General features: G+C 41.0%; 1 protein-coding gene across 1 annotated transcript; it reads left to right on the plus strand.

Moving 5' to 3' along the window:
- Positions 1–374: 374 nt before the first annotated feature.
- Positions 375–4,169, plus strand: dmrt2b (doublesex and mab-3 related transcription factor 2b). The gene is made up of 3 exons (XM_061779307.1): positions 375–723; positions 1,259–1,364; positions 1,644–4,169. Exons 1-3 carry the CDS (start codon positions 547–549, stop codon positions 2,456–2,458), a joined length of 1,098 nt encoding a protein of 365 aa, XP_061635291.1. The 5' UTR covers positions 375–546; the 3' UTR covers positions 2,459–4,169.
- The last annotated feature ends 15,789 nt before the right edge of the window (positions 4,170–19,958 follow it).

Raw genomic sequence — 19,958 nt, forward strand, 5'->3', positions numbered from 1 at the left:
GTGCGTGGTTTTAGACGGACTTCGTGCTGAAGGACCACACTGTTCACGCGTCAACCAAGTCCAGGGAACTGCATTTTCCCCCCCTTCAGGTTAAGCCCTTTTTTCAACAGTTATTGTGTTAAATTGCACGCAGATTGCAGATGCAATTGAATTGGTGGAGCGCGTGCGTAAAATAGTGTAGGCTCTAATCGGTTGTTTTACAACAATTCACTAATACATGCACAGCGTTTGATATGTACATGTTGTAAAATGTAAAATATATTCCAATGTAGGTTTTGCTTTCTGTGCGTACAAACTTCGGCGTTAAGGATCAATTCGTCATATATTGATAAGGTACTGTGGTTACTCGATACTTGTCACACAGATGTCGCTCAATTGGAAGGAAGCCGGCAGCTGGAAACAATAGGAAAACTCGATGCAGCAAAATATGAAGAGTTTTTTGTCGTGACAAGAGCCGATGGACGCTTGGGGGTGACGGACAGCCCGGCGCTGACCTGCGGGGACAGCAGAGAGAAGAAATCGTTGCAGCAGGAGAAGCCCCTCAAGATGAGCCGAAGTCCCAAATGCGCCCGCTGTCGGAACCACGGCGTGGTTTCGTGCTTGAAGGGTCACAAACGCTTGTGCCGCTGGAGGGACTGCGGCTGCGCTTGCTGCCTGCTGGTGGTGCAGCGGCAGCGCGTCATGGCCGCGCAGGTCGCACTGAGGAGGCACCAGGCTGCGGAGGTGAGGGACGCACTTTTGGATATGGCGTCCATTGACAGGAAAATAATAGACCGATAGTTCTTTACTATGAATCGGAACACAACAAATATTAGCTGGAAAAGCTGCACTCAGTCTCTAAGATAATGCTTTTATCCAAACGTTTTTCAATAGAAAGAATTCCTGATTATTTTGTACAGCGTTAGATAAAACGCGACGACATAGGGCCATCTGCAAAATGTATTGACGTTCACAAATATATTTGAGCATTACATTGCACAGATTTAACATGTGTTTGTCATGTTTGATTGGGATAGAAACAGCTGCATCAGTCTGTATTTTGCTTATCTTGATTAGCTACCTGAAACACCTTAATTAAGGATGTAATGCAGTTCTGGCTCCCTCCAAAATATGGGCTGTTAGTTCGATTCGAAGCCCTTGTGATGGTGTTCTTGAGCAAGATAGTGTGACTTTTGGTCTGTAAGGCAGCAGTGATTTATGCTCTCAATTCATTCTCTACGTCAAAATGTCCAACTCTTTATTGCCTCGTGTCTTCCAGGGTAAGAGAGGTGTCAAATGTGCAACTTCCTCACAGAGAACTTTGTTTCAGCGCGCTCCTGAGGCAGCAGAGCCAAGTTTGCTGCGGACCAAGAGCCTCCTGCAAGGTAAATTTGAATCGAATCCACCTCTTTCATTTGTCAAGGAGTTTAAATTGAGGATGTAGTTGTTGCTATGGCGACCAAAATAAAGTGAGGACTAACAAACAGCAGTTATGCCCAATTTTATCTGACATGAAGTGTGTCAGGTTTGCAGGCATAAAGTCTAATCTGTCAGACAGGGTAGATAGATAATAATGCATTGTAATGACTTCATGATATGTAACTGACTTATATGAATACATATACTGTATATAACCTGAATCTGTGTTTGTGGAAAATGTGCAGGGCTGACATCACAGGAGGGTAACGGTTCCTGTTGTTTAAAGCAGACACAGTGTGACCATGCACGTGTTCCAAGCGCCAGCATTAGTGCCCGCATGAGGAAAAGACGAACGTTTGCTGACAAGGAGCTGGAGAACGTGATGCTGGAGCGGGAGCTCAGACAGAGAGAGTTCCAGAATGACCTTTCCTTTTCCTACTCCACCTTCCTCCCCACACTTCATCCGGTGCCTCTACCCATCACGCCTAGCTTGCAGTCGTTCAACAAAGTCCCTTCATCTGCAGGGACATCTAGCTTTGGGTCTGGGTGTAAGCCACTGCAAGACTGTGACTTCCATTTCTATCACTGCTTCCATTTTAAGAACACATCATGCACAACAAGTGAGTTCCAGCTCTGCAAAAGCTCAGGGTTAAATAGAGATAAGAAGGATGAGGTGAAGCACGGCTGGATTTGCTGCGAGAAGAAAGATACATCAGAGCTGATACCTTTGCCTTCACGACAAACTCTCAAACACCGTGGTAGCACTTTGTTGTGTCAGGACCTCATCAAAGCTCAGTCAAAACCAAGAGAAATTCAAGACTCAAATGTCACATGCTCTATTTTTGTATCAGATCAGGGGATCCTGGACTTGGCAAATGTCAGAGCCCCCAGCAGGACCTTGGATCCGTTAGCGCTGACAGCTAGAGGCCGGTGTGCCGACACTCCTGCTGCCCAGACGCATCCTGGTGAAGACTCTGTCAAGAGCCTTCCTGGCAGCTCAGGCAGCACTCCAGCTGTGAAGCTGCTACCTTTCTCAGTGGAGGCTCTGCTAAGGGCCTGACAAGCCAATGGAAAATACTTGGCTTTGGTTATGTGCAGGGATCACCTTGACATGTGAACTATACATGCAGAAACGGTTAGTTGTTTTACACTGACAGGAGCTGGTTTTTATTCAAACTAGAATGGCATTCAGCAGAGTGCAGACCTCCGCCTCTGCTGAGCAAAAAAAAATAATGCATGTGTACCAAATACTGTCATGTTTTCCTTGGTCCGAGACCCACCCCTCTACAAAGTGTCACGGGAATAAAAAGAATCTTAACAATCCTGCTCATTAACAAACAGACGACAACATGGGCAATACAATTATGTTACATCAAAATCGGTTTTGCTGTATTTTAAATTGTATTAGAATTATAATAATTAGACAATCTTCGCATTGTCTGCTATCATGTTTAGTATCATCATCATTAATAATTGATATCATGTCAAGTTAAATTACTCTTACCTGTCTGTAAATATTCATTCACCAAACGAAGTGTGAACAAAACTTTAAGTTTTGAGTGCTTGGGCTTGTGTCTTTTGCAGTGCTCTTACATACTGTGTTATGTGTGAGAGAAGGGGCGAGTGAGGGAAATTTATCTGTGTGTATGTGTGCATCTGTTTTTGTGTGGCAGTGGCATATGCTTTGTTTGCTTGCTTTTATCGTGAAAAGCACTTTGTGCTACATTCAGTGTATGAAAAGGGCTATAGAAACCAAATCTGATTGATTGACTGATTGATTATTTCATATATACTGTACAAGGTGAGTCAGAAAAGTTCCAGGACTGGGGTCATAAAAGATACCTTTCAAGGCCAAACTACAAACTTCGATGTGGGCCAGACAATCAACCAGCACATTTACAAAGAGATCCTGCAGCGTTTGGTTCATTCGGTGCGACAGACGAAAGTAGAGCTGTGGCAGAGAAGACCATTGCCGTGGTGGAACAACCTTCCTACTCACCCAACATGGCTCCATGTGATTTTTTTCAAGTTCCAAGTTCAAGGGGGTCATCAAGGCAACCTGTTTTGAAGAAATCGGTGACATCAAGTTGGCCGTGAGGATGGAGCTGTGGAGGATCCTGGTAAAATCCTTCCAGGAGTGCTTGACAGTGAAGACTGGGCAAGGGCATAGACTCCAGAAGGATTACGTTGAAGGGGAAAACTTGTAGTTTGGGTTTGAAATATATCTTTTGTGACACCAATTCTGGAACTTTTCTGACACACCTCGAAAAATCATTCTTAGTGTCGCAATCATACTGATGAGGGAAGATGGTAAATTTGCCCAAAAGATGATGTCAGTGTTGCCAAGGCAACATTTGTTTTGTATGCTGAACCTGGCCCAGGCAGTTTGTTTGAAGATGCATTTGATATATATCCGCTTTTTACTTTTTTCTCTTTTTTTTTTCTACGCTACTCTGTAATCTCTGAGATGGAGTTCAGATACAGTTAACAACTCTGGACCTTGTGGCGTCAACACAGGTGATAGCGCTCTCTTTGTTCGCTCGTATCTACCATCGCATCGGAATGCTTTTCTATCTCCTCACAGGTGAGCTGAGGGCTGGCTGGTACAAAGAAAGAAGTGGCTGTGACTTTGAAAGCACTGACTACATGAAATTGTGTTGCATTGTATATTATCAACAGAGACTTGTCCAAAAATGTACAATATCTTTCTTTCTTTGGTGAAAGCACACATTTTCATCTTCTGTGATTAAAAGATAAGCATACATCACAAAGGGACGATAATGACTTTTTGTAAAAAATAAGACAGAGGAGGATATAAATAAATTTTCTCTCCAAGGCTCATTAATTGCTGTGTGTCCTTAGAGAGGATGTTTGGCATCTTATTAGAGACTCTCTTCACTAAAATGCACAGCACATTTCTTCATTCTTCATAGAATTGTACTAGGGACAGAAAGATTAGCTTTAACGCTTTACATTCCTTGAAAGTATTTCCATCTGTAATGACCAGTGGAATAATATTTTCTTTTGTGGGCCATGGAAAGACTTTGCTGAGTGAAGGCCATGGTGCTGACAAAGCACTTTCAACAAGATGAAACATGTTTTTGGATCAGAAACGCCACACTCTGGCTCTCAACCCAGCTCGTTTCCTTGCCCTCTACCTGTAGTCGCCCACTCAACTCCTGCAGTTCTAGCTCTCTTTGTGAGTGACTCATTTCCACTTCAGCTGGATTGATTTCACTCTGTCCAGGGTAGAAAAGCTTTATTTTGGCATCACTCTCTGTTGGTGATCTTCAGATATTGTATTTAGATTGACTATAATAATAATTTTGGGAACTGAGACTAGCAATGAATAGAAATAGAGAGCCTCCTCTTCCAAAACTGTTCAAGGTCGCGCTCACTCAGTGGCCCAATCCACATGTTATGACAAGTATTTAGAATTATTATGCCCAAAAATATCTCTAAAATATATTTCCTAGTATTCATGGATGGTGTATGATACAGTAGTGGTGACCGACCAGTCCACGGTATAGTTCACCTTTGGCCTGAAGTCAGCTGGGATGAGGGATGAGGTTCCAGCCCCTCGCAACTAAGAACAGGATAAGCGGCAGAAGTGGGTAGAGTAGCCAAATATTGTATTACAGTAAGAGCACTGTTACTTTAGAATGATATTACTCGTAAAGCAAAAGCAAAGCAAATTTATGAGCATTTCATTCATGTATTCAGGACCTAAACCCTTTAGTGATTTATAGACCAGTAGCAGAACTTTAAAATCTATTCTAAAGCTGACTGGAAGCCAGTGTAAAGACTTTAGAATTGGAATAGTATGCTCTGACCTCTTTGTTCTGGTCAGAACCCGAGCTGCTGCATTCTGAATGAGCTGCAGCTGTTTAATGTTCTTTTTAGAGAGTCCAGTCAGAAGACCATTACAATAGTCAAGTCTACTTGAGATAAAAGCATGGATGAGCTTCTCCTGGTCTGCTTGACACATGCAAGCCTTCACTCTGGATATGTTCTTCAGTTGGTAGAAGGCAGTTTTAGTCATTGATTTGATATGACTGTTGAAAGTCAGGTCGGAATCTATCAGAACATCAAGTAAAAGTAAAAAGTTGTCTTCCAAATAATTACTTGAGTAAGCGTAGGAACGTGCTCAGTGAAAAGAAACTGCTCAAGAACTGAGTCACTGTTGAGTAACTTAAATCAAAGTATTAACATCAAATAAAATAACTGAATAAAATATGAACTTGCAAATTCAGATATTGCTGAAAAATATCACTTAAACTAAAACATAACGAATAAAATCTTTATAAAATAACAAAGAATGAAAAAGAATCTTCATAAAATCACAAATTAAGGCAAAGGTAGCTCCATGAAATGGTCATATACTATTTTGTTTCCACTTTTAAACCGCACAATAGGCTCACCAGCCAGCGATTTCTAAAACAGGAACAAAGCTGCAGTGGCTATAAAAAAAATCAACACACCCTGTTCAAATGCCAGTTTTTTTCCCGTAAAAAATTCAGACCAAAATAAATCATTTTATAACTTTTTCCACCATTAATGTGACCTAGAATTTGCACAACTGAATTTTGAGAGGGAGGTAAAAATAAACAACTGAAATAATCTTGTACTGTATGTAATTGACTTGGAGTTTTTAACTTGCTGCCTTCTTGGCCAGGTAAACCATTGCATACGAGATGTTCTGTCTCAACTGGTCTTTTACCTGGTTAAATAATGGTTAAATAATATTAAACAAAAAGTAATCTGGTTGCACAAGGATGCACTACCTCTTATGAATGGGTTGTGGCTGTATTCAGGAGTAACCAGTCACATTCAAACTCATGTTAAATGGGAGTCCACACACACCTGCCACAAAATTTGAAGTGCCCAAAAACTAACAACACACGCATAGGGCCTTACAGAATTTGTTTTAGTCACTGAAATGACTGAATGAAAAAGCTGTTTGCTGACCAGACTTATTGAAAAAGTGCACGGCTGATTTTTAATTTTTTTTCCCCCCAGTATGAGTCCCTTTGATTGGCCCTGTGAAAGCTTGGTGTGCCGTCATGTGTCTGCCTTATGCTGTTTGGTCGGTGACCAGGAGTGAAATGACATTAGTGGTTACGCTGGATTGGTGCAAACAGCGCCCGATGCGGCAGTGGAAGTCAAAGTCTAAAAATAGATCGCACACGCAATAATTGGTAAATAAAAGTAGCGAGCAGCATGTAGATCATTGTAATGGTGTAAAAGTACAGATTCTTCTGAACATAAATACTCTAGTAAAAATAAAAAAAAAGTATGATGCATTCCAATTACTCTGACAAGCAAAATTTATCCAAAATGTTACTTGAGTAAATATAACAGAGTAAATGTAACGGGTGCCTTGCCCACCTCTGATAAGCGTTAAAGAAAATTGATTGATGGATTTCCTACTACTGTTTTGAAAGAAACCTGCATTTGCCATGCACATGCCAGACTGTTTTTTTTCATTGTTTTGTTTTGTGTCAACAACAGATCATCAGCAGTATTTTGCATCAGACTCTGTACAATGTGATGTAGCTCCTTATTAAAAGAGAAATTGTCAGGTCTTTGTGTTAATGCCCACAAAATATGTATAAGGCCGGAACTATATTGCTACTATTGATACACGAGTATTAAATGACATATATACTGTATATACATATTTCACTCAAAAGAAATTCAACCTTGAAATTAAGCTCCATATGGGATCATGGATCCTCGCAGTGGCACTCCTTAAAAAAAGAAGGTTAACGCAAAGGGAAGAGTCAAATACAAAAAGTAAATTAGATAACACCATCAACTTTTACATGGAAAGTTTGGGCATGTGGTCCAACGCAGATGGGACACTATCAGAATCAGAATCATCTTTATTTTGCCAAGTATGTCCAAAAAAAATACACAAGGAATTTGTCTCCGGTAGTTGGAGTCACTCTAGTACGACAACAACAGACAGTCAATTGACAGAGAACACTTTGGAGACATAAAGACATTGAGAAAAACACTGAGCAATAAAAGGTTGCTAGTAATCTGGTAATGCCGGTACATGTTTTTTAAAATCTGTTGGCAAGTTCCTGTGAGGTGATGTTTGCTTTTTTGTTCAAATAAAATACTCCAAATATATCAATAATCACATTGTATCCTGGCAAAATATTGCTATTTAAAATTTTACAGAAAGATGCTCAGTATATTGTTTATATATTTTGAAAATTGTGTACTGTTTGTGACAAAGCAGATGCACTATAACTAACTAACTATATATATATATATATATATATATATAAAATAAAAAATAATTTGAAAAAATCCAGTCAGACTTTCAACCAACAGTTACATTGTTTTAGGGATGGGCATATGGAAGGACTTTTTTCTTTTTTTTTTCAACTATTTCGATAGCATTGATTTAGTTATGATAATGATTTTTGACTGGTTGGAAACCCAAAGCAGACACAGAGTATGGAAGGTGTAACTCAAAATCTTTATTCAAATAATGTTCAAACAAAAGGTGCGACAGACAAAAAGGTTTGGTATGTTCACACAAAGTACAAAATAAGAAAACTGGTAACATAAGGTACTAATAACGAGTAGGAAACATTATAAAAAACAGAGACCAATTCAAAAAACAAACAAAAAAAACGCAACTAATAGGGTGCAAAACAGAATGCAGCACAGCAAACGGCAAAGACAAAGGAATAATCTGGTGTCTTCCTGGTGTGGCTGCAGGGTTTAAGACTGGGAGCTGATTACACAAGCCGCCAGGTGCACACCTCCCTGCTCAACTCTTCCCTGCGCTGACTAGAGAAAAAAAAAAAGACATAACACAGAAAAAGCCATCTGACAGAAAAAAAAAGCGAAACTCAAGAGTGGCTCATGATAGTTTCGGTTCATTAGTTTCTAGGAAAAATAAATAGCTCAACCAAGCGCAGTCATCAGGCAACTCTCAATCATATGATCTATTTTAGAAATATTCCTGTTTAATATACCACGTACTGTTCTGATATAGAGTAGTATCTTTAAAACTCAAACATCAAATGGAAACAAGGTGTCTGGACACGCTGAACAACTTTATTTTCCTACCATTTTTGGAAGACAGCTGTTGTTGACGTGCTGATGGACGATATCATTACACTCCAGGCAGGATTTCCTCTGATCATTTCAACAAAGTATCTGCAACATTGAGTATCTAAGTTCAGCACAACGTGTTTGATGTGTCTGCCAACTTCTTACGCACTTAAGGTTCTCCTGTGTCAAACTGTGCAACAGCCCTGCATGCTTTTTGGTGCCTGTTAGCCAAGCCTAAATGAGAGACATTGGTGTAAGGTTCCTTTACAGAGGTGTGTGTGTGTGTGTGTGTGTGTGTGTGTGTGCGCGTGTGTGCGTGTGCAGTGAAGTAAAGCAAATTTATTTCCATCCATCCATTTTCTCAGCCGCTTCTCCTCACTAGGGTCGCGGGCGTGCTGGAGCCTATCCCAGCTGTCATCGGGCAGGAGGCGGGGTACACCCTGAACTGGTTGCCAGCCAATCGCAGGGCACACATAGAAACAAACACCCATTCGCACTCACAGTCATGCCTACGGGCAATTTAGAGTCTCCAATTAATGCATGTTTTTGGGATGTGGGAGGAAACCGGAGTGCCCGGAGAAAACCCACGCAGGCACGGGGAGAACATGCAAACTCCACACAGGTGGGGACTGGGATTGAACCCCGCACCTCAGAACTGTGAGGCTTACGCTCTAACCAGTCGGCCACCGTGCTGCCGCAAATTTATTTATATCGCGCATTTCACACATAAGTTAACCCAATGTGCTGTACCTGAATAAAAGCATTTAAAATAAAGAAAGAAAAAAAACAGCTTATAAACATTTAAAACAAAGAGAGAGAGGTAAAAAAAAAAAAAAGTAGGCAATGTGTTCTTTGTGATAACCAAGTAGGTTTTGGGCTCTAAGCACTTTTTGAAGAAAATTAAGACATTTTTCTTGGTTATTTGCTCTGAGACACATTCAAAATACATTTTGTTTTCAGCGAAAAGGGTGAGGTTAAAACTAGGTTGAGATGACTGGTGCTAAACTCATTTTATGGACTCAGGTCAATGTGAGGTTACTCAGTGTGGTGTTGTTGGCCACCCCCTAACTTGACTCCATGTACCAAATCATCCAAGTCCAATGTCTTTCTGTGAGTCCGCTAATTCGCCGTGTGTACTTAGTACCGCAGCCTGCGAGAGCACTCATAAGATCTGTGAGAGTTTGGACTCATGAGTCCTGATTCGGTACGAAGTGTTTTTTGTGGTGTTTGGAGCGATGCGAGTGTTTCTTCGTCATGCTGGGCGTTTTACAATTAAACCAGGCTCGCATTGAGGGGGTGTACCTTATCCGTCCGTTTGTGTTGACGTTGGATTGGCAGTAATCCGATATACACAGTATCCGATTTGAATCCAGATTGAAATAAGAGCCCTAATTCTGATCTGAGAATGTCTGATGACCAGTGTTTTTTTTTCTCTTTGAACTGCCATGACACACTTGAATTGTGCCACTTGAGAGCAGAAATCGGAATTGAACCATGTAATGTAAACTGAGCGATACAATTCCATCGCATTTTCTAAACATGTTGAATGACACTCGATAGACCACAGATTTACACCAAGACTGTTGTTGCAATGTTTGGAGTGCAAAATAATAATAATAATAATAGTAATAATTTGTATCTTTACATTTATCTGAAGGTGGATTAATTTCGACGCAGCCTTTCCATGCCCCAGCTTGACATCCTTTTGTAATGCTGTTCATCCAAGAAACAGAAACCATAAAAAGAGAAGACGACAACGACTTTGGCAGAGGCATTGAATAGCCAATTGTCTTTCAACTATGACTTTTGATGTTTGATTAAAAAACAACAATAGTTTCTGATAATTATCACTAAATATGGGCTTCTTCATTGGTATGAAACCTTTACAGTCCAAAATACAAACCTTTAGTCAAAGTCACTGCCTCCAGCAAATTGTGCATCTTATTTAAAGTGCAGTAAAGTGATTTCCCAAACTGACAGTGATATCTGAGACAAACCGGCCTGAGATACATCACTTGGCCTCCTGTGATAAACTAAGCATTGTTAATAGTTTTTAATGCAGCATGATCCTCCATTGCCCTCGGGAGTGTTAAACAAAGCTTGTCATAGACATGACTTGAAGACAAATGTATCATTTTGGTCCAATAATTTCTCAAAAACATAATGAGTGTTTGAGCTAATGACACTCAAAACAATATCCACGTTTTAACTGTTAATTTTGAGTATCAGTTAGTTTGAAGCAACATGATTCATAAATTCATAGCTACGGCCATCAGCGCTAATAAGAGCAATATAGTTCTAACAGAGAACAAGCACCTAGCCTGCTCTCCCCCTCTGAAACTAATTTACTGTCGTTGGGTTCCTGGCTGACCACCACCACCCCTCATTTAACAGAATAACAAACACACAGTCTCTCATTTGAAAAGACAGCCCGATGTGTAACTGAGCCTGCTGCGGGTGCAGTCGAAACATCACAGCTTTAAAAACATCATTGAAACAGGCAGTGTAGAGTTTTATTCCCCACCGCTCCACTTAGCTCCATCCTGTACTATTTGCTTTTTTTTTTTTTTTTGTTCACATTTGCCACAGTGTGAGTGTGCATGCAGAATGTGTTCTTGCCTACGTATGTGCGGAGCTGCCCTGTCACCATTCCAGCAGCCTATGGGACAACTCAGGGTGCCCCGTTGCTGCAGCTGTGTTGTGATCCAGTTACCATTGCATGATGCCACTTGGCCACTGAAGAACTACTGCTGCAATATTAGAAACCAAAGCAAACCACAAGACTGCGCTTTCTCTCACTCTCACACGTGTTGCCTACCTACGGAAAATGTTATCGTGCTGAAGAGGCCGACCACACCGCTCTTTGAAATCCAGCAAAACTATTTCAAACATTTTACTGACTGTCCATTACATTGATCGTTCTACCAAACAATTTCATGCTTACTGTTTAAGCTTGTCACCACAAATAAATCTGTTTAATGTTCCAAATATACTTTACATCCAAAGTATTCACTGCTTTGCTGATCACAACAAAGGTGCTTCTTACTTCATCAGCTCTAAACATTTACTTTATTGACAGAGTATGATGTTATTAGGAAGGACTGCTGTAATATCACTGGCAAATCTAAAATGTACCATAGGTAGGCCTTCCGAAAATGTGCTTTTACAGACTATGGGACCACACAAAGTGTGTGTTATCAAGGTTAAGTTGCTCTGTTAGTTCACATGCTGCACTTTCACACAGAACAGGGAAAGAAAATGGATTCCATAGCATAGAAGCACAGTGGTTAACGCTGTTGCCTCACAGCAAGGGTATTTTGACTTTGACTTTCCTGGAAAGACTTTGCATGTTCTCCATGTGCTGGTTTGGATTCTTTTCTGGTGGTCCTCCTCCCACGAACGATGTACGTCAGTCTGCGATTGACTGGTAATCAGTCTAGGGTGTACATTGCCTCTCACCCCAAGTCAACGGAAATGCAGCTTCCCTGAACAGTATCAGTGGTATAGAGGATGGGAATCTCCTCATATCAGCAAGATTCTGTCTCAAATGAGGATAGGAGCAAAAGAGAAATAGAATTGGATGAAAAGCACTGTTATATTTGAAGAAGAAACATACGTATCGGGGGGAAACTGAAGCAATATCACAATAGCGTCCAGATCACAATCCCCGAAGAACATTTTGTAGTCACAGTGTTTACAAGACCATTTTAATCAAATTACTCACATAGCTTGTTCTTTCAGTTTAGTTATATTTCTCTGAAAGGTTCCAGTTTATATGCACTGTGAGTCATTCAATTTTTGACCAAACTCCAGTATGTTTGCCTCCACAAGGATTTCGGGGTCCTTTGGGATTTTTGGGTGGTCTAAAGCCTTTGTACATTACCTTGTAGTGCACGTAAACTTAAGGGATGTCTTCAAAGCATCCAGCATCAATGTATTTGAGCTTTTTTTTTATCAGTGTTTTTCAGACAGATACAAGCAGAGCCTAATATCACCATTACAACCGAATAAGGTGAAGCAGCAAAGTAAATAGATTTGATTAAAATTGTATTTTCAACAATTTTGACAAAAACATTGGCTTTTGGTGCAAATTGATTTGACTTGAACCATTTCGGCTGCAAACTCGGGTTTTTTACTCTTACATTTCTGGAAATTAACCTTTAAAAAAAAAATCTTTGATCAGCTTGTCTCCGATGAGTATTTTTTTTCCTCCAGAGATTAACAAAATTCCTTGGTGCTCTCCGTCTGTAACCAACTTAAACTGTACACATGGGTACTGCGTAAATGTGAGAAGTAGTAACAAGAAAAGGCAGATGAAGCCAACTGATCTCTTTTCTCAGATTCTGTTATTGACCTTCTAATAAAGGTTAAAAATGTCAACACCTCCTTTTATATCTTTGGAAACGTTTGACTGTAATTAAACCTGCACAACCTCAGCATAATTAAAATATTTCTACCCCCCATCTTCACTGGATATTCTTAACTTGCCACATAATCTGAAGTGAACGTCATAGACCAGTGTGGCAACAATAATATCCATACAAAAACAGTTTTGACAGCCAAACTATTTCATCAGTACTCTATTTGGCCAGCTTGGTTTTGATTGTATTCTTTAGAAACATTTACACACCAAAACTCAAACAAATCTCTTGGCCATATTTGGATTCCTGGTAATCAAATCCCTCCACGTCATTTCGGTTCTTGATTGTATGACCTTGAAGATTGAATGAATTGTATTGGAACCCTACTCCAAATGAATAATTATTATGTGCAGGCATAGTTTGTTTAAAAAAAAAAAGTATTATTCGTAGTAGTGGATAATTTAATGACATATAGACCTGTGTTTTGATGTCAGGTTCTCAGACCTCTAAGAATAACATTTGGCTCAGGCAGGAGTGCTGGAAAGAAGTCAAATCCATTCAAAGAAAGTGTGGTCAATTGGAGATAAAGTGAGCTGGAAATCTTTAACTCAGTTTCACCCATAACTGTGATTCATCTTGCTAAGATAAGCATCATATTTTATATACCTTTTTAGTGAAGCAAGATTGTGCTCAGAGACCATTTTTGGCCATTGCCAAAACTTTGATCATTTATTCTAATGTTTTTCTTTTTAAAACATTTGTCAAAATTTTAATATTTGACATCTCAGGTTCGTGTTATACCTTTTATATCGAACGAAGCATTGAGGCTTATACTTCACTATTTAAGAGTGGTATGAGATCATGTAAAGTCTGTCACTTTCACTGTTTTGGGATATGAAATTTTGCTCTTTTGACAGCCTACCTTGTCAGATCCCATTCTGTCTCTCTAATGAAAAGATTAAGCATTACATACTGTCATGACTGAACTATTTACCAGAACATTTTACATGCTTTATTGCACTTGAGAGAGCTCTGTGTACACCAAAGCCGGCCCAAGCCTTTATGGGGGCCCTATGCAGAACTGGGTTTGGGGGCCCCCTTCCACCATGTTTAATGTGTGAAGAAAAAAAATCCTCATGCTTTTTGGGGCCCCCAAGCAGCCACTCAGTTGTGTTAGTTCGCTTTTGCCTCAGGCTGGCTCTCGGACAAATGCCTGCAGTGATACACTGTTGAAGAATGGCAGATGCTGCCAAAAAAGGTCACTGTATGAAAATTGAGTCTCAAATGGTACATTTCGCTACACAACTCAACTCTAGATCAACATTTCCCCAAAATAGTTTGTGTTGGAGGGTTTATTGTCTTTGTAACAGAAAAAAAATCACTTAATCACTAATCACTTTTTGTAGGGGCTTCACTATTGAAAGACCATGCACCCTGAATTCAGATTTATTTCTAAAGATATTATAAATCCTTGAAAATAATTGCTGGAAATGTGCAATGACTGAGGACTACTATATGTAGTCTGAAATGTTGTGATGTAGCGTTAAACAGTTTTTTTCACCATTTCAGGTTTCCTAATCTAAAACTAGGCCAAGGGACCCAGGTCGGCCCCACCATGAGTGGCCCCTCCCTGCTAAATAAATCAAGATATTTGATATATATGAGGGGCACCACGTCATATTTTTACAAGTTTAACTTGAGGAAAAATGACGACAAACCTTTATAATCAGTCTCTTATCGGAAGGTCGCTACAGCTTAGAAACTTTGAGTTCTAGACTTTCTAGAGGTTTCGTTCCAAACCCAAACACACACATAATCAATGCAAGTGGTGAATTTTATAGAAAATTTAATAATAAAAAGGGGTTTCTACAGGATAAAACACAGACAAACACAAAGCAAACAAGGTACAGACGAACATTGGGGAAGGAAGGGATTTATGACGTCAGATGAGCAGAATGGGCGTGTAGTGAATGCGTATAGCTGAGGACTCCTGGTCTCATTAATATAAACCCAAATATGCACTAATCTGTACTTTTAGTAGACCGCAATGTTGCACTTACGTGTCTGGAACACGTTTGAGGCAGGCGAGACAGGCTCCCGAGTGTTCGGCTGGTCCGGTCCGCACCGGGAAAAGGTGGATTCGACGGAAGGGAGGAAAAAAGCGAGGAGAAGCAGGAGGCCAACGAGTTTTCAGGCAGGATGTCTCTTGGTTGTCTCTGTTTGCCAAACGTTTGGAGCGGGCGCTCCGTTCCCTCAGACAGAGGGCCCCCAAGCAGGGTGGCTCGGAGCGCTTGCAGGATGCTGCGGCCGGGGATCATCCGATGTGTCTTTGCCACCTCGGGTGAGGTGGGCGTCCTGCCTGGCCCGGTCGTCGGCGAATTGGTCGGGGTGAGATCAAAGGAAGACTTCTCCACCAAAATTATTATTATTATTATTATTAAGGATTATTTTGTGGTTTAAAACTAGTGGAATAAAACATTAATTATTGGATTTAAGATAACGAGACCATCTCCTCACCCTGCATTGTTCCATGCTCATCCTCTTTCATACCTGTAATGAATGTTTCAAATGTTGTGTGGTGTGGTGAACATTACATCTGGTTCATTTAACAACATATTTGACGTTAGACATTCAAGCTTGCAGCAATACAGTCACTAGTGGCGTTCATGTAAAGTTCTTAAAATATTAACTCCCAGTCGAGTCACAGACTGTCTTATGAACCCATGTCTATAGTGTCGTTCCGTCGCCCGTGGGTGTCGCTGTTGCCTGTTCCAACTCCCAAGTGGCAGTAGTTCAAAAGGTTGGAGGCGCCTTTGTGGGTGCAAGCCTATGACTGGCGGGGAGTTAGCGTCCGGAGGCGAACTCAGCATCCTTGGGTCTCCGCTTTGAAGTGCCAGGCAGCCGTGATTCACTAAGCGTCGGCATGGCAAAGCAAATGTCTGTGTCTTGTTGAAGATAGTTTATTGTGTTGATCCGTTTAGAGTCTGCATGTGACTTTGGAGTTAACGTCTACCTCGGCGGGGAGCGGCGGTAGTGCGAGGCTGGGGTACCGGGTGGCCTCTTTTGCGTGGCATGTCCGCTACATCCGATTTGACAGCCAGCATGTGGCCGTATGGGCTTCGGACTGGTTGATTGACAGTTGAGAGTTTAGCGAGGTGATGTTTTAGTGTTCAATTCCATGTTTAATAATCATCATAATAATGCATGCATTTTGAGGTATTGCAGAATGTAGAACACAGCAGATGATGTGACAGCATGGACAAGTACACATTTAATCAGGCATGCTGACGTCATTAGCTTTTATCTTTGTTGTCAAAATTGGAAATTCGTCATGGGGTCTTATCATACTGCAGCATTTCTGTTCAACATCCAAATCTGCAACAGCAAACATTTCACCCTCAGGAACCTCCATGACCGCATGTGTTCCTTATTTCATGTTGTGTGTGTTGTGTGTGACATTACAGAAACCTTGCTGCACATCCAACGTGTTAGTCAGACGGCTCTAATGATCTTTTCCTCCTCTTTGAGCATTAATGAAATGCCCACTTTGACTATAACACCCCCAACAAACTCTGAAACAGGATAACCCTCAGTACAGTAGGCCTACTGTATAACATATGGTTGGACATTTTATTAGTGTATCTCATGTTTTGTGTGTGTGCAATCACTGTTTGTGTTCTTCATGTAACATGCTTCAGTGGGTCATTAACGAGCCTGGCAAAAATCCCTTTAGCAATACAGTACAGCTTCCAAAATATATGTACTGTACCAAACTGTTTCTTTGTATCATACATACAGTTCTCAAAATATTCAGTCTGTGACCATGTGAAACTGATGTTCATTCAATGTGGCTTAAAATGCCTGACAGCATGTGGTCAACACTGTTTTCTAATAATCCATCATATTAATGTGTTCACCTTAAACAGAATGACTTCAGTCATTGCAGATCAGGTGTGTATTTGTAGACAGAGGCGACGGTGTTGAAAGTGAAAGGAATGAAACACAAGGCAGAGCAGGTCGGAACCGTGGGGGGATTTAGCTGTGGGCCTCTGCTCACTGTGTAACCGCTTACCGCAGCAGGGGAGAGAGGCTCCGAGTCAGACTGGCCTGACTACCATTTATCAATCAACGCACAAGTGGGGAGAGCCCTTCCTTTCCTATGTTACTTTCCAGCAGTTAAGTTCCCGAGTGCTCCATCACTGCCCCATAGCGAGTCTCAGACACCTGAGCGAGGGTGAGCGCAAAACAAAAAAACGCAGAGAATCGGGTTGCCGTTAACTCACTGAGGCGAGTCAGTGGCGGACAAATGAGAAAACACAGCCGAGACAGTGCTGACAAATGGGTCTACTTTCCTCTCAGAAAATGCGGGAGTATTATAGTTTGTGGATGGATGGGTGACAAACGTAGGACTGACATTAACAAGTCTTGATCAACTTTAAGGGTTTACACACGAATAAGGTGAAGCACATTGTGGATAACCCTGATTGAAAGGGCAAGTGAATGTGTGCGTACGTGTGTGCACGTGCGTGTGTGTGTGTGTTTGTGTGTGTGTGTGCGTGCACGTCCATGGACAGACAAAGAGGTTCTTCCAACCATGCTCAATAAATAGACCATCATCATAAGTGTCAAAACAAAATATTTGTATTTGTTTTTCATTGTCATTTTTCTGTATGTATTATATTAATTTTGTTGGTGAATGAGGCTCAATGTTTTCAAGTATCGACTAAAACCCAAGAGTGAAGGCAAAAGACTGGCAGATAGAAACAAAGAGGAGAATGGAGACAGCAAGGCTGCTGATTGTCAGAGTGCGTGTCAGACCAGACGCCTCCGCCTCCCCGACAGGTTCTCCCCCCAGTCCTCCCACAATCTGTCCATCATTTACCCCCCTTCTGTCAGACACATCACGACTTGGTGCCAGATACTGTTTTAGTTTGTGTGCCATTGCAGAATTTTTCCATTCTGTCTGAGATAATCTTTGAGGATATAGTCGGGAATTGTCTACATTCAGACTGTTATTCACAGTGATACTGTATATGGTAGAAACCATGGAAATACACAAAGAAAAATACCCGCTACTTTGTTTATACGGCACGTGACTCTCACAGAGTGATAAAGGTGGGTGGATACGTATTCATATAACTATTCAGCACAGGATATCTGGTCTAATAAAATAACAGCTTTATAAAGTTTTAAGTGATTTAAAAAAGGAAGTGGTTAAGTGCAGTCTCTGCCAGCACCAGAGAGTGCACGAGCCAAAATGCTTTCATGGTCGAAGTTGCACCTGCCATTACATTGAACAGAAACTGGGCCCTGGTAGTTTTTAGAAACAACCATCACTCCATGACAGAATTTGTTTTTCAAACAAATGAAAAACTTTAGAGCAACGGGGAGTGTTTTGAGTCTAATGGAGAAAGACATTTGTTACAGAGCCACCAGCCATTACTTGCAGCATGACACATCAATGTGTTTGTGCAGCGACCTGCAAAGCAAATGTCACAATCACACAAATTCAATTTGATTTTTTTCAATAAGTTACGTCATTGTGGTAGGAATTACATTCGTTTGTTTTGTTTTGTTTTCAGCCATAAAAAATGTTTTTCACTTTTCTCATGAATACATGAGAAAAGACTGGCATACCCTGGCTTCAAATAAAACGGAGACCACAGGAGATGACACTGATAATATCAGATTTTAGAAAATTGATATCAATTAAATAAATCTTATAGTAATGTCATGGCACTCAGTATAACATAGACCCTGCAGTAATAACCTCTAATTTGGGCCAGCATTGAATCTTAAACCAGCACTCGCCTCACAATTCTAAGGTTTGGGGGTTTGAATCCGGGCTCTGGCTTTGCTGTTTGGAGTTTGCATGTTCTCCAAATGCCTGCGTGGTTTTTCTCCAGTTACACCGGCATCCTCTCACAGTCATCAACATGCATGTTAGGTAAATTGAAGACTATAAATTGTTCTTAGGTGTGAATGGGAGTGTGAATAGTTGTGTGTCTAGATGTGCCATGTGTACACCAATCCAGGGTGTACCATGCCTCTTGCCTAAAGTCAGCTGGGATAGGCTCCAGCTCACCCGAGACTCTTATGAGTATAAGTAGTATCGAAGATGGATGGGTGGATAAATCTTAAACCTTCACAGATACCCATCTGTAATGGCTTCTTCCTTGACCCGTGTTCACCGTTCATCATCATCATCATCTTCTGAACCGCTTATCCTCACTAGGGTCACGGGCTGCTGGAGCCTATCCCAGCGATCTTTGGGCGAGAGGCGGGGTACACCCTCAACTGGTCACCAGCCAATCACAGGACACATATAAACAAACAACCATTCGCACTCACATTCACACCTACGGGCAATTTAGAGTCTTCAATTAACCTACCATGCATGTTTTTGGGATGTGGGAGGAAACCGGAGTACGCGGAGAAAAAACATGCAGGCACGGGGAGAACATGCAAACTCCACACAGGCGAGGCCGGATTTGAACCCGAATCTTCAGAACTATGAGGCGTTCAATATTGTGTAAATCATTGTGTTTTGTGAAATGTCTTTATTGAACAATCACACAAAAAATAACCCAAAATGGTGATGTAAACATAACTTCTTTAGTTGAAGTATACAAAGTTTACGCACCGACAAGCAGAGCCTCACCCAAGCCATAACAATTTAAATGACTATTATCCCTACTACTGTGGTCCATCCATGTATCCAGCCATTCTGTTGTACGTACTAATAACATCCACCATCTACCAAGGCTCCAAAGTTCCAGCTGTGTCAGGTGTTCATTTAATTCAGTAGTGCTCTCGTGTTAGCGTGTGTGGTGGTGCACTCCATGAGAGACTAATTGAATGCATGCGTGTAAATGTGTGTGCATCCGGGCAAAATGTGTAAATTGGCAGTAATTAATTATACCGCACAAGCAATAATCACAACTCAGTTGTCAAGCAAGCTCATCGATTGAGTAGCATGTGTGTACTGTGCAGCATGTAAATCCTTATATACAACGAGTCCATCAGTGAAAGAGATTGGTGTATGATTAAGCTTGTGTGTGAAAGTGCGATACGGTTCTGGAACGGAGCTGCCTGACATCTGTCATTTTGGATAGCATCACA

Source organism: Phyllopteryx taeniolatus, chromosome 7 (genome assembly GCF_024500385.1).
Source record: "Phyllopteryx taeniolatus isolate TA_2022b chromosome 7, UOR_Ptae_1.2, whole genome shotgun sequence".
Taxonomy (NCBI): domain Eukaryota; kingdom Metazoa; phylum Chordata; class Actinopteri; order Syngnathiformes; family Syngnathidae; genus Phyllopteryx; species Phyllopteryx taeniolatus.

Excerpts from the sequence above, each read along its gene's own strand:
- dmrt2b (XM_061779307.1), top strand. The coding sequence starts at position 547 with ATGAGCCGAAGTCCCAAATGCGCCCGCTGTCGGAACCACGGCGTGGTT. Across the intron at positions 724-1,258 it reads GGAGGCACCAGGCTGCGGAG|GGTAAGAGAGGTGTCAAATG; the intron begins GTGAGGGACGCA and ends CGTGTCTTCCAG. Across the intron at positions 1,365-1,643 it reads GACCAAGAGCCTCCTGCAAG|GGCTGACATCACAGGAGGGT; the intron begins GTAAATTTGAAT and ends GAAAATGTGCAG.